This window comes from Oncorhynchus gorbuscha, linkage group LG01 (assembly GCF_021184085.1).
Source record: "Oncorhynchus gorbuscha isolate QuinsamMale2020 ecotype Even-year linkage group LG01, OgorEven_v1.0, whole genome shotgun sequence".
Taxonomy (NCBI): Eukaryota; Metazoa; Chordata; class Actinopteri; order Salmoniformes; family Salmonidae; genus Oncorhynchus; species Oncorhynchus gorbuscha.
In genome coordinates this window covers 107,073,670-107,088,444 of record NC_060173.1, presented here as the reverse complement: position 1 = coordinate 107,088,444, position 14,775 = coordinate 107,073,670, and the positions used below count along the sequence as shown (strand labels likewise).

Sequence of the window (14,775 nt, the reverse complement as noted above, 5' to 3'; positions counted from 1 at the left end):
CTCTGTCTCTCTCCCTCCCCCTTCTCTCTCCCCCCAGGTTTTCACAACACACAAAGCAACAATCCAATAAGTCTGATGTTGCTGTTCTGTTCTCAGACCCTTTTCACTCATTTCCCACCAGACAGACATGGAGGCAGGCTTTTTAACTCCATGGTGTGTTATTAATGTGGTTCCTCTCTGTGGCTGTAGCGTTTAACTCCATGGTGTGTTATTAATGTGGTTCTTCTCTGTGGCTGTAGCGTTTAACTCCATGGTGTGTTATTAATGTGGTTCTTCTCTGTGGCTGTAGCGTTTAACTCCATGGTGTGTTATTAATGTGGTTCTTCTCTGTGGCTGTAGCGATTAACTCCATGGTGTGTTATTAATGTGGTTCTTCTCTGTGGCTGTAGCGTTTAACTCCATGGTGTGTTATTAATGTGGTTCCTCTCTGTGGCTGTAGCGTTTAACTCCATGGTGTGTTATTAATGTGGTTCCTCTCTGTGGCTGTAGCGTTTAACTCCATGGTGTGTTATTAATGTGGTTCTTCTCTGTGGCTGTAGCGTTTAACTCCATGGTGGGGGGAATCATGGGTTTCTCCATCCTCATCAGTGCTGAGGTGTTCAGACACCACCCTGACGTCTGGTACCTGGACGGCTCCATCGGCGTCATCATCGGACTCGTCATCCTCGCGTATGGGGTCAAGTAAGAGAAGTGTAGCCTGAACGCACGCGCGCACAGACATGCTCACTTTACGTAAACAGACAGTCACATCAGAAGGTCACATTACATTTACATTTACATTTAAGTCATTTAGCAGACGCTCTTATCCAGAGCGACTTACAAATTGGTGCATTCACCTTATGACATCCAGTGGGACAGTCACTTAACAATAGTGCATCTAAAACTTAGGGGGGGGGGGGGGGTGAGAGGGATTACTTATCCTATCCTAGGTATTCCTTAAAGAGGTGGGGTTTCAGGTGTCTCCGGAAGGTGGTGTTTGACTCCGCTGTCCTGGCGTCGTGAGGGAGTTTGTTCCACCATTGGGGGGCCAGGGCGACCTCACATGAAGACATTTACACACACACACATGTACATACATCAGGGTTAGGCTCAATTATTCATTTTGGAATTGACTCCCAATCAACTCACCCACAGGATGTAGAATTTTAGTCAAATAATGAGTTTCATTGAATCTGACAGGTCACATCTCCAGATACCAAAGAATATATCACTTTTCTCTGGAAACAATGTTCATGTTCTTTTTTAACCTTAGTGCTTAGAATAGCCAATTATATTTCATTTTCTTTGCTTCTTTTTGAAGGCCTCTGGGTCAACTTCAGGGTTAAACTAATGCATTCTGGGAAATGTGGTATTTCCCCCTCATATTGAACATGCATGTATAGTTGAAGTTGGAAGTTTACATACAATTGTTTGGAGTCATGAAAACTTGTTTTTCAACCACTCCACAACCACTTACCAAACTATAGTTTTGGCAAGTCGGTTAGGACATCTAAGTCATTTTTCCAACAATTCTTTACAGACAGATTATTTCACTTATATTTCACTGCATCATAATTCCAGTGGGTCAGAAGTTTACATACACTAAGTTGACCGTGCTTTTAAACAGCTTGGAAAATTCCAGAAAACGATGTCATGGTTTTAGAAGCTTCTGATAGGCTAAATAACATCATTTGAGTCAATTGGAGGTGTACCTGTGGATGTATTACAAGGCCTACCTTCAAACTCAATGCCTCTTTGCTTGACATCATGGGAAAATCTAAAGAAATCAATCAAAAACACATTGTAGACCTGTAACGGTTTTCTTGTGGTGAAGGAGAGTCGGACCAAACTGCAGCGTGTATATTGCGATCCATGTTTAATCAAATGATTCTAACTGACCTCAGGACAGGGAATTTTTACTAGGATTAAATGTGAGGAATAGTGAAAAACTGAGTTTAAATGTATTTGGTTAAGGTGTATGTAAACTTCCGACTTCAGCTATATATAACGACATGTTGGATGTTTTATTTACAAGATGTATATTTGTACAGACTATACCTAATATCGAATGGAAGAAACATTTGAATTTCACTGAATTCAATTATATTTCCTTTCATTCAAATTCTAATTGAAATTCTGTATCCTGTTTATTGCTTCAAATTCAAGAATTCTCAATTCAATTCGGAATTGAGCCCAACCCTGACAGACACACATGCTACACACTCATTAGCCATAAATCGGACCACATTGTGTATACTGACACACATTCCCCCATGGGAAAAAGAAAGTGATTATCTTATCTTACAGTTAGAGAGGACCACAATGGAAATAAGTCGCAGATTTTATTGAAGCAGTAAGGCAGCAGTAAGGAGTAAGGAGGTGTGGTACATGGCCAATATACCACGGCTAAGGACTGTTTTTGCACGACGCAACGCCGAGTGCCTGGACAGAGCCCTTAGCCGTGGTATATTGGCCATATACAACAAACCCCTGAGGTGCCTTATTGCTATCATAAACTGGTTACCAATGTAATTACAGCAGTAAATATACATGTTTTGTCATACCTGTGGTACATGGTCTGATATATCACGGCTGTCAGTCAATCAGCATTCAGGGCTCGAACAACCTGCCAGGACCCGGTTACGTACCCGGGTCTCCGGAGTAAGAAACAGTCACTTAACCAACTGAGCCACGAATAGTCGGCAGGACCCAGAAGATGAGGCAGACACAGCAGTACTTGAGACAGTGTATTTAATGAAGTAAAAAAGTGAAAACATGTAACTCCACAACCTCAAACTCAAAAGGAATTCCACAATTCCACAATTCCACAAAATTCCACAAAAACAAAAGGTAATCATCCAAGACAAAAAGGCAAATCCACAAGGTGGTAGGTATTGTAATGATCTTTGTCTGTTGTTAGAAGAGAGACAGACCGAAATGCAGCGTGTAGGTTACTCATGCCTTTTAATGAGGCTAAAGCGGTACATGAAAATAATTGAAAATACAAAAACAACAAACAAGTGAAACAAATTACAGCCTATCTGGTGACTAACACAAAGACAGGTACAATCGCCCACGAAATACAACGCGCACTCAGGCTGCCTAAATACGGTTCCCAATCCGAGACAACTAGAATCAGCTGACTCCAATTAGGAATCGCCTCAGGCAGCCAAGCCTAACTAGACACACCACTACTAATACACACTCCTAATCAATACAAACCCCAATTGCGAAATACAACATATAAACCCATATCACACCCTGGCCTACCCAAACATATAACAAAAACACAAGATACAATGACCAAGGCGTGACAGAACCCCCCCCTAAGGTGCGGACTCCGGGACGCACCTCAAGAGCATAGGGAGGGTCCGGGTGGGCGTCTGTCCATGGTGGCGGTTCTGGCTCGGGACGTGGACCCCACTCCATAAATGTCCTAGTTCCTCCCCTTCGCGTCCTAGGATAATCCACCTTCTCCGCCGACCATGGCCTAATAGTCCTCACCCTGATCCCCACATAACTGAGGGGCAGCTCGGGACCGAGGGGCAGCTCGGGACAGAGGGGCAGCTCGGGACAGAGGGGCAGCTCAGGACAGAGGGGCAACTCAGGACAGAGGGGCAACTCAGGACAGAGGGGCAACTCAGGACAGAGGGGCAACTCAGGACAGAGGGGCAACTCAGGATAGCGGGGCAGCCCGGGACAGAGGGGCAGCCCGGGACCGAAGCAGCCCGGTACTGAGGGGAAGCCCCGTACTGAGGGGAAGCCGGTACTGAGGGGAAGCCCGGTACTGAGGGGAAGCCCGGTACTGAGAGGAAGCTCGGTACTGAGAGGAAGCTCGGTACTGAGAGGAAGCTTGGTACTGAGAGGGAGCCCAGTACAGAGAGGGAGCCTAGTACTGAGAGGAAGCTCAGTACTGAGAGGAAGCTCAGGCAGGTAGTAGGCTCCGGTAAATCCTGGCTGGCTGGTGGACCTGGATGATTAAGGTTGTCTGGCCGATCTAGAAGATCTTGGTAGACTGGCACTTCTGGCGGATCCTGGTAGACTGGCACTTCTGGCGGATCCTGGCAGACTGGCACTTCTGGTGGATCCTGGCAGACTGGTGACGCTGGGCTGACTGGCGGCGCTGGGCAGACTGGGAGCACTGGTGGCGCTGAACAGACAGGAGACTCCGGCAGCGCAGGAGAGGAGAAAGGCTCTGGCTGAGCTGAACAGGCGGGAGACTCCGATAGCGCAGGAGAAGAGAACAGCTCTGGTTGCGCTAAACAAGCGGGAGACTCCGGCAGCGCAGGAGGGGAGAAAAGCACTGGCTGCGCTGAACAGGCGAGGCGCACTGGAGGCCTGGTGCGTGGTGCTGGAACTGGTGGTACTGGCGCGAGGACACGCACAGGAAGCCTGGTGCGGGGAGCTGCTACCGGAGGACTGGTGTGTAGAGGTGGCTCTGGATAGACCGGACAGTGCAGGCGCACTGGAGCTCTTGAGCACCGAGCCTGCCCAAGCTTACCTGGCTCGATGCCCACTCTAGCCCGGCCAATAGGAAGGGCTGGTATGAGTCGCAGCTGGCTCTGCACCCGCACTGGAAACACCGTGCGCTCCATAGCATAACACGGTGCCTGTCCGGTCTCTCTAGCCCAACGGTGAGCACAGGGAGTATGCGCAGGTTTCCTACCTGGCATAACTATTCTCCCTTCTAGCTCCCCCAATAATTTTTTTGGGCTGTTTTTCCGGGTTCCAACCGCGTCGCCGTGCTGCCTCCTCATACATACGCCTCTCCGCTTTAGCTGCCTCTATTTCCTCCTTGGGACGGCGATATTCTCCCGGCTGCTCCCAGGGTCCTTGACCGTCTAATTCCTCCTCCCATGTCCAAATCTCCAAATGATGCATTCTCTCCCATTGCAACTGCTCTTCACGATTAACAGGGAGAGTAGGCTCAGGTCTGTTTCCTGACTCAGCCACTCTCTCTCTGCGCTTTCCCCTGTTACCTTCAGTTTTCGCTCTGTATAGCAATGCTTTCCTTCTCGATTCCATCCGTGTATAGCCCTCTTCGCATTGCTGTAGGGAATCCCAGGCGGGCTCTTGCACTCGCTCTGGGTCGGCTGCCCACCTGTCGATTTCTTCCCACGTCGTATAATCCCTTCTTCTGCCGTCCATAGCGTCCTCCTTTAGCTCCTGCCAGTTCACACGCTGCTCGGTCTGTGAATCGTGGTGGGCGATTCTGTAATGATCTTCGTCTGTTGTTAGAAGAGAGACAGACCGAAATGCAGCGTGTAGGTTACTCATGCCTTTTAATGAGGCTAAAGCGGTACATGAAAATAATTGAAAATACAAAAACAACAAACAAGTGAAACAAATTACAGCCTATCTGGTGACTAACACAAAGACAGGTACAATCACCCACGAAATACAACGCGCACTCAGGCTGCCTAAATACGGTTCCCAATCCGAGACAACTAGAATCAGCTGACTCCAATTAGGAATCGCCTCAGGCAGCCAAGCCTAACTAGACACACCCCTACTAATACACACTCCTAATCAATACAAACCCCAATACGAAATACAACATATAAACCCATATCACACCCTGGCCTACCCAAACATATAACAAAAACACAAGATACAATGACCAAGGCGTGACAGAACCCCCCCCTAAGGTGCGGACTCCGGGACGCACCTCAAGAGCATAGGGAGGGTCCGGGTGGGCGTCTGTCCATGGTGGCGGTTCTGGCTCGGGACGTGGACCCCACTCCATAAATGTCCTAGTTCCTCCCCTTCGCGTCCTAGGATAATCCACCTTCTCCGCCGACCATGGCCTAATAGTCCTCACCCTGATCCCCACATAACTGAGGGGCAGCTCGGGACCGAGGGGAAGCTCGGGACAGAGGGGCAGCTCGGGACAGAGGGGCAGCTCAGGACAGAGGGGCAACTCAGGACAGAGGGGCAACTCAGGACAGAGGGGCAACTCAGGACAGAGGGGCAACTCAGGACAGAGGGGCAACTCAGGATAGCGGGGCAGCCCGGGACAGAGGGGCAGCCCGGGACCGAAGCAGCCCGGTACTGAGGGGAAGCCCGGTACTGAGGGGAAGCCGGTACTGAGGGGAAGCCCGGTACTGAGGGGAAGCCCGGTACTGAGAGGAAGCTCGGTACTGAGAGGAAGCTCGGTACTGAGAGGAAGCTTGGTACTGAGAGGGAGCCCAGTACAGAGAGGGAGCCTAGTACTGAGAGGAAGCTCAGTACTGAGAGGAAGCTCAGGCAGGTAGTAGGCTCCGGTAAATCCTGGCTGGCTGGTGGACCTGGATGATTAAGGTTGTCTGGCCGATCTAGAAGATCTTGGTAGACTGGCACTTCTGGTGGATCCTGGTAGACTGGCACTTCTGGCGGATCCTGGCAGACTGGCACTTCTGGTGGATCCTGGCAGACTGGTGACGCTGGGCTGACTGGCGGCGCTGGGCAGACTGGGAGCACTGGTGGCGCTGAACAGACAGGAGACTCCGGCAGCGCAGGAGAGGAGAAAGGCTCTGGCTGAGCTGAACAGGCGGGAGACTCCGATAGCGCAGGAGAAGAGAACAGCTCTGGTTGCGCTAAACAAGCGGGAGACTCCGGCAGCGCAGGAGGGGAGAAAAGCACTGGCTGCGCTGAACAGGCGAGGCGCACTGGAGGCCTGGTGCGTGGTGCTGGAACTGGTGGTACTGGCGCGAGGACACGCACAGGAAGCCTGGTGCGGGGAGCTGCTACCGGAGGACTGGTGTGTAGAGGTGGCTCTGGATAGACCGGACAGTGCAGGCGCACTGGAGCTCTTGAGCACCGAGCCTGCCCAAGCTTACCTGGCTCGATGCCCACTCTAGCCCGGCCAATAGGAAGGGCTGGTATGAGTCGCAGCTGGCTCTGCACCCGCACTGGAAACACCGTGCGCTCCATAGCATAACACGGTGCCTGTCCGGTCTCTCTAGCCCAACGGTGAGCACAGGGAGTATGCGCAGGTTTCCTACCTGGCATAACTATTCTCCCTTCTAGCTCCCCCCCAATAATTTTTTTGGGCTGTTTTTCCGGGTTCCAACCGCGTCGCCGTGCTGCCTCCTCATACATACGCCTCTCCGCTTTAGCTGCCTCTATTTCCTCCTTGGGACGGCGATATTCTCCCGGCTGCTCCCAGGGTCCTTGACCGTCTAATTCCTCCTCCCATGTCCAAATCTCCAAATGATGCATTCTCTCCCATTGCAACTGCTCTTCACGATTAACAGGGAGAGTAGGCTCAGGTCTGTTTCCTGACTCAGCCACTCTCTCTCTGCGCTTTCCCCTGTTACCTTCAGTTTTCGCTCTGTATAGCAATGCTTTCCTTCTCGATTCCATCCGTGTATAGCCCTCTTCGCATTGCTGTAGGGAATCCCAGGCGGGCTCTTGCACTCGCTCTGGGTCGGCTGCCCACCTGTCGATTTCTTCCCACGTCGTATAATCCCTTCTTCTGCCGTCCATAGCGTCCTCCTTTAGCTCCTGCCAGTTCACACGCTGCTCGGTCTGTGAATCGTGGTGGGCGATTCTGTAATGATCTTCGTCTGTTGTTAGAAGAGAGACAGACCGAAATGCAGCGTGTAGGTTACTCATGCCTTTTAATGAGGCTAAAGCGGTACATGAAAATAATTGAAAATACAAAAACAACAAACAAGTGAAACAAATTACAGCCTATCTGGTGACTAACACAAAGACAGGTACAATCACCCACGAAATACAACGCGCACTCAGGCTGCCTAAATACGGTTCCCAATCCGAGACAACTAGAATCAGCTGACTCCAATTAGGAATCGCCTCAGGCAGCCAAGCCTAACTAGACACACCCTACTAATACACACTCCTAATCAATACAAACCCCAATACGAAATACAACATATAAACCCATATCACACCCTGGCCTACCCAAACATATAACAAAAACACAAGATACAATGACCAAGGCGTGACAGAACCCCCCCCTAAGGTGCGGACTCCGGGACGCACCTCAAGAGCATAGGGAGGGTCCGGGTGGGCGTCTGTCCATGGTGGCGGTTCTGGCTCGGGACGTGGACCCCACTCCATAAATGTCCTAGTTCCTCCCCTTCGCGTCCTAGGATAATCCACCTTCTCCGCCGACCATGGCCTAATAGTCCTCACCCTGATCCCCACATAACTGAGGGGCAGCTCGGGACCGAGGGGAAGCTCGGGACAGAGGGGCAGCTCGGGACAGAGGGGCAGCTCAGGACAGAGGGGCAACTCAGGACAGAGGGGCAACTCAGGACAGAGGGGCAACTCAGGACAGAGGGGCAACTCAGGACAGAGGGGCAACTCAGGATAGCGGGGCAGCCCGGGACAGAGGGGCAGCCCGGGACCGAAGCAGCCCGGTACTGAGGGGAAGCCCGGTACTGAGGGGAAGCCGGTACTGAGGGGAAGCCCGGTACTGAGGGGAAGCCCGGTACTGAGAGGAAGCTCGGTACTGAGAGGAAGCTCGGTACTGAGAGGAAGCTTGGTACTGAGAGGGAGCCCAGTACAGAGAGGGAGCCTAGTACTGAGAGGAAGCTCAGTACTGAGAGGAAGCTCAGGCAGGTAGTAGGCTCCGGTAAATCCTGGCTGGCTGGTGGACCTGGATGATTAAGGTTGTCTGGCCGATCTAGAAGATCTTGGTAGACTGGCACTTCTGGTGGATCCTGGTAGACTGGCACTTCTGGCGGATCCTGGCAGACTGGCACTTCTGGTGGATCCTGGCAGACTGGTGACGCTGGGCTGACTGGCGGCGCTGGGCAGACTGGGAGCACTGGTGGCGCTGAACAGACAGGAGACTCCGGCAGCGCAGGAGAGGAGAAAGGCTCTGGCTGAGCTGAACAGGCGGGAGACTCCGATAGCGCAGGAGAAGAGAACAGCTCTGGTTGCGCTAAACAAGCGGGAGACTCCGGCAGCGCAGGAGGGGAGAAAAGCACTGGCTGCGCTGAACAGGCGAGGCGCACTGGAGGCCTGGTGCGTGGTGCTGGAACTGGTGGTACTGGCGCAAGGACACGCACAGGAAGCCTGGTGCGGGGAGCTGCTACCGGAGGACTGGTGTGTAGAGGTGGCTCTGGATAGACCGGACAGTGCAGGCGCACTGGAGCTCTTGAGCACCGAGCCTGCCCAAGCTTACCTGGCTCGATGCCCACTCTAGCCCGGCCAATAGGAAGGGCTGGTATGAGTCGCAGCTGGCTCTGCACCCGCACTGGAAACACCGTGCGCTCCATAGCATAACACGGTGCCTGTCCGGTCTCTCTAGCCCAACGGTGAGCACAGGGAGTATGCGCAGGTTTCCTACCTGGCATAACTATTCTCCCTTCTAGCTCCCCCCCAATAATTTTTTTGGGCTGTTTTTCCGGTTTCCAACCGCGTCGCCGTGCTGCCTCCTCATACATACGCCTCTCCGCTTTAGCTGCCTCTATTTCCTCCTTGGGACGGCGATATTCTCCCGGCTGCTCCCAGGGTCCTTGACCGTCTAATTCCTCCTCCCATGTCCAAATCTCCAAATGATGCATTCTCTCCCATTGCAACTGCTCTTCACGATTAACAGGGAGAGTAGGCTCAGGTCTGTTTCCTGACTCAGCCACTCTCTCTCTGCGCTTTCCCCTGTTACCTTCAGTTTTCGCTCTGTATAGCAATGCTTTCCTTCTCGATTCCATCCGTGTATAGCCCTCTTCGCATTGCTGTAGGGAATCCCAGGCGGGCTCTTGCACTCGCTCTGGGTCGGCTGCCCACCTGTCGATTTCTTCCCACGTCGTATAATCCCTTCTTCTGCCGTCCATAGCGTCCTCCTTTAGCTCCTGCCAGTTCACACGCTGCTCGGTCTGTGAATCGTGGTGGGCGATTCTGTAATGATCTTTGTCTGTTGTTAGAAGAGAGACAGACCGAAATGCAGCGTGTAGGTTACTCATGCCTTTTAATGAGGCTAAAGCGGTACATGAAAATAATTGAAAATACAAAAACAACAAACAAGTGAAACAAATTACAGCCTATCTGGTGACTAACACAAAGACAGGTACAATCGCCCACGAAATACAACGCGCACTCAGGCTGCCTAAATACGGTTCCCAATCCGAGACAACTAGAATCAGCTGACTCCAATTAGGAATCGCCTCAGGCAGCCAAGCCTAACTAGACACACCCCTACTAATACACACTCCTAATCAATACAAACCCCAATACGAAATACAACATATAAACCCATATCACACCCTGGCCTACCCAAACATATAACAAAAACACAAGATACAATGACCAAGGCGTGACAGGTATAGCATAAAAAGCCTCAGAAGATACTCAAAAATAAATAAACAAGAACAAAAAACAGAATTCCACAAGAGAGTCTACCGGGATCAACAAGAGTTCTCAGAGTACTAGGGCTGGGTGCTAACATACAAACACAGAGCAAAGAACTGAGGAAAACTAAGGGTTTAAATACAATCAGGGGAAACGAGGCACAGGTGCAAATAATAATGGGGATCAAGGGAAAACAAAAGGTCAAAAAGCACAATGGGGGCATCTAGTGACCAAAAACTGGAACAACCCTGGCCAAATCCTGACACAACCCAGTTTATAATGTTTGTTATCCTCCATGACTACTCATGTGGATGTGTGTCTTTTTGAAGTTTTACGTATGCTTGTTTTTAAAATGGTCGATTTAACAATTGTAGTTGTCAAACATTTATGTGTTTTAACACATCTCATATACTATTGTATCACATGACATGTCTCTCTTCTCCCCTCCCTCCAGACTGCTGCTGGACATGGTACCCAGGGTGAGACAGACCAGGAACTACGAACGCTTTGAGTGAGCCAGTCATCAGATTAGTGGGATGCTCCGAGGACCAGGGTTACACCTGCCACAGCCCCAATCTCTCCCTCTCTCTCTAGCTCTCTCTCTCTCTATCTCTATATCTATCTCTCTATCTCTCTCTCTCTCTCTCTAGCTCTCTCTCTCTCTATCTCTATATCTATCTCTCTCTCTCTCTCTCTCTAGCTCTCTCTCTCTCTCTCATGCACCCGCACACACACACACACACACACACACACACACACACACACACACACACACACACACACACACACACACACACACACACACACACACACACACACACACACACACACACACACACACACACACACACACATATATATATATATATATATATATATATATATATATATATATATATATATACATACACACACAGGCCTTAGCCTGGAGAGACTCGGAGGGAAAAACAATGAAAGACATTAAGATGTTGTCATTCTGAATGCCAACCCCTCAATCAAGCTTTTCCCATCCAGCCCCCCCCCCCAACCATTTCTCCTTACCTCCTGACACATTCTGTCCATCGTTACTATTATCCAGAAAAGAAGGAGGGAATGAAAGGGTTGGGGAAATGACTAGGAAGAGGTTGGCATTAACGGCTGGTACCAGAGAGAGGAGCTTTCCTTTGGCATGTCTATTTGAACCCCTTGTCATTGTTGCTAAGCGACATGGAAGCCCTGGCACTTAGTCAAATGCTCCCTTTTCCTTGCCAACACTGATTAGGAATACCTGTTGTAGATCATCTCATATTCTGTGATGTTTTAAAATCCCTACGTATTGTTAGAATTTATAATGGGTCTGGTTGACTCACTGCAGGTTCAGAGTGCGTGTTGGAGTGGAATCCTGCCACTACTTTCTGCCCTGTCTGTCTCTGCTCTCTGAGATTAGAAGCTGTTAACTATAGTATACTGAACAAGAATATAAACGCAACATGCAACAATGTCAAAGGTTTCACTGAGTTACAGTTCATATAAGAAAATCAGTCTATTTAAATGAATTAATTAGACCCAAATCTATGGATTTTACATGATATACATCTGTTGGTCACAGACACCCTAACAACAATGGGCCTCACAGTGGGCCCCAGGATCTCGTCACTTTATGTCTGTGCATCTCTGTGCCATGGATAAAATGCAATTGTGTTAGTTGTCAGTAGCTTATACCATAACCCCACCGCCACCATGGGGCACTCTGTTCACACCGTTGACACCGGCAAACCGCTCGCCCACACAACGCCATGCACATGGTCTGCTGTTGTGAGGCCAGTTGGAGGTACTGCCAAATTCTCTACAACAACATTGGAGGCGGCTTATGGTAGGGAAATGAACATTAAATGACCTGGAAACAGCTCTGGTGAACATTCCTGCAGTCAGCATGCCAATTACACGCTCCCTCAAAATGAGACATCTGTGACATTGTGTTGTGTGACAAAACTGCACATTTTAGAGTGGCCTTTTATTGTCCCCAGCACCTGTGTACCTGTGTAATGATCATGCTCTTTAATCAGCTTCTTGACATGCTACACCTGTGAGGTGGATGGATTATCTTGGCAAAGAAGAAATGCTCACTAACAGGGATGTAAACAAAATGTGAGAGAAATAAGCTTTTTGTGCATATGGAACATATCTGGGATCATTTATTTCAGCTCATGAAACATGGGACCAACACTTTACACGTTACGTTTATATTTTAGTTCAGTATATATAAAGAGAGCTATACAGTGTACGGTAGGTAGATCTGTGAGCAGCTCACACAGCTGGAGTCATATACTGTAAATGAATGTGTACAGTAGGTAGATCTGTGAGCAGCTCACACAGCTGGAGTCATATACTGTAAATGAATGTGTACGGTAGGTAGATCTGTGAGCAGCTCACACAGCTGGAGTCATATACTGTAAATGAATGTGTGTAACAGTATAATTTTAAACCGTCCCCTCGCCCATACCCGGGCGCGAACCAGGGACCTTCTGCACACATCAACAACAGTCACCCTCGAAGCATCGTTACCCATCGCTCCACAAAAGCCACGGCCCTTGCAGAGCAAGGGGAACTACTACTTCAAGGTCTCAGAGCAAGTGACGTAACCGATTGAAACGCTATTTAGCGCACACCGCTAACTAAGTTAGCCGTTTCACATCCGTTACATGTGTACGGTAGGTAGATCTGTGAGCAGCTCACACAGCTGGAGTCATATACTGTAAATGAATGTGCCCTCTGCAGTGCTTCTCCTGGCCTCTCCTGGCTTCTCCTGGCTTCTCCTGGCTTCTCCTGGCTTCTCTACTGACACTGCCCAGGTGCCAGTAGAGGACACAGTGATACATGTATATATCCCTGTGGTAGAGGACTATGGCCAGTCACTCCACGGTAGTCCTCCACTCTCTGGCTTCAGAGAGAAACAAAAAAAGAGAGAAAGGGAGGCCCAAACAGCAGGGCCAGGCCAGTATCTGGAGGGGTGTGGCTGCCCATTGGTAAGATATAGAGTACTGTACATGCACAGAGCAGAGCAGACCAGAGCAGACCAGACCAAACCAGACCGGAGCAGAGCCGAGCAGATTAAACCAAACCAGACCAAACCAGACCAGACCAAACCAGACCAGACCGGAGCAGAGCCGAGCAGATTAAACCAAACCAGACCAAACCAGACCAGACCAAACCAGACCAGACCGGAGCAGAGCCGAGCAGATTAAACCAAACCAGACCAAACCAGACCAGACCAAACCAGACCAGACCAAAACAGACCAGACCAAACCAGACCAGACCAGACCAAACCAGACCAAACCAGACCAGACCAAAACAGACCAGACCGGAGCAGAGCCGAGCAGATTAAACCAAACCAGACCAAACCAGACCAGACCAAACCAGACCAGACCGGAGCAGAGCCGAGCAGATTAAACCAAACCAGACCAAACCAGACCAGACCAAACCAGACCAGACCGGAGCAGAGCCGAGCAGATTAAACCAAACCAGAACAAACCAGACCAGACCAAACCAGACCAGACCAAAACAGACCAGACCAAACCAGACCAGACCAAATCAGACCAAACCAGACCAGACCAAAACAGACCAGACCGTCAAGCAAGGCAGAGAGTAGTTCACAGTCAACATTGACTTCAGGGTTGAGTGCGAAAAGCAAACTGTTAGCATAAGTGAAAATATGGCATTACAGTGTCCCACTGAAAAGCTGAGAACAAAGAACACAAGTCTATCAATCACTAGAAGTACAGAAACAATGTTCTACTTGACAAAGCACAAGTAGAAGCCCATCCAGATGGGAGCACACAGGGAACCAGACTAGAGACAGTTACAGTAGCTACAGTAATACCTCTTCCTCCAGATATGCATGCTGTACCACACTGTTTTGTTCTAGATAACAGTGTTAAATCCTGTCATAATAATGACTGTATCCCTCCACAACCTTGTCTGGGATAATCGTATCTATATAACTGATAGTCATATGTTTCAGTGCCATACATGCTCAGATTCCTAAACGAAGACAACATTATTAGCCAGCTTGTTTACATGGCACTTACTTATGTTTACAATTATATATACTGTATGTATCTATGTCAGTAGAGCGTGAGAGAAAGACTGACGTCAAGGTTAGAGACAAGAAAGTAACTGGTTCAGGTAAAGTAGTGTAGGTATGTATGTACAGAGCACTATATTGCAAAATTGTATTCATTACTTTTTAAACTAAATTAGAATACTTAACATGCGGTAGCCAATAGATGTGATTATGTGCCATGTTTCACAATTGCAATAGTTATATGGTGGATACATTCGAGTTACATGTCAAAAATAAATGTACATGTCCCAACTTAATCTACCTGTCCTGACAGTATGGACCGTAACCAACATAGAGAGTCAATATTATGTGCGGTCATCGGTCACTATGTACATCAGTGATCTGCTTCACAGCGTATTGGATCACCATCAACGGCAGTGTTCTTTCTCTTCCTG

General features: G+C 49.3%; 1 protein-coding gene across 2 annotated transcripts in view; it reads left to right on the top strand.

The window, feature by feature from the left end:
* Window positions 1-10,973, top strand: part of LOC124029959 (transmembrane protein 163-like) — a 120,983-nt gene extending 110,010 nt beyond the window's left edge. For both annotated transcript variants that reach the window (XM_046341565.1, XM_046341518.1), the window contains exons 7-8: window positions 540-681; window positions 10,733-10,973. In XM_046341565.1, coding sequence (XP_046197521.1) covers window positions 540-681; window positions 10,733-10,793 — 203 coding nt within the window. In that variant the 3' untranslated portion in view covers window positions 10,794-10,973. The remainder of the gene's footprint in view (window positions 1-539; window positions 682-10,732) is intronic.
* The last annotated feature ends 3,802 nt before the right edge of the window (window positions 10,974-14,775 follow it).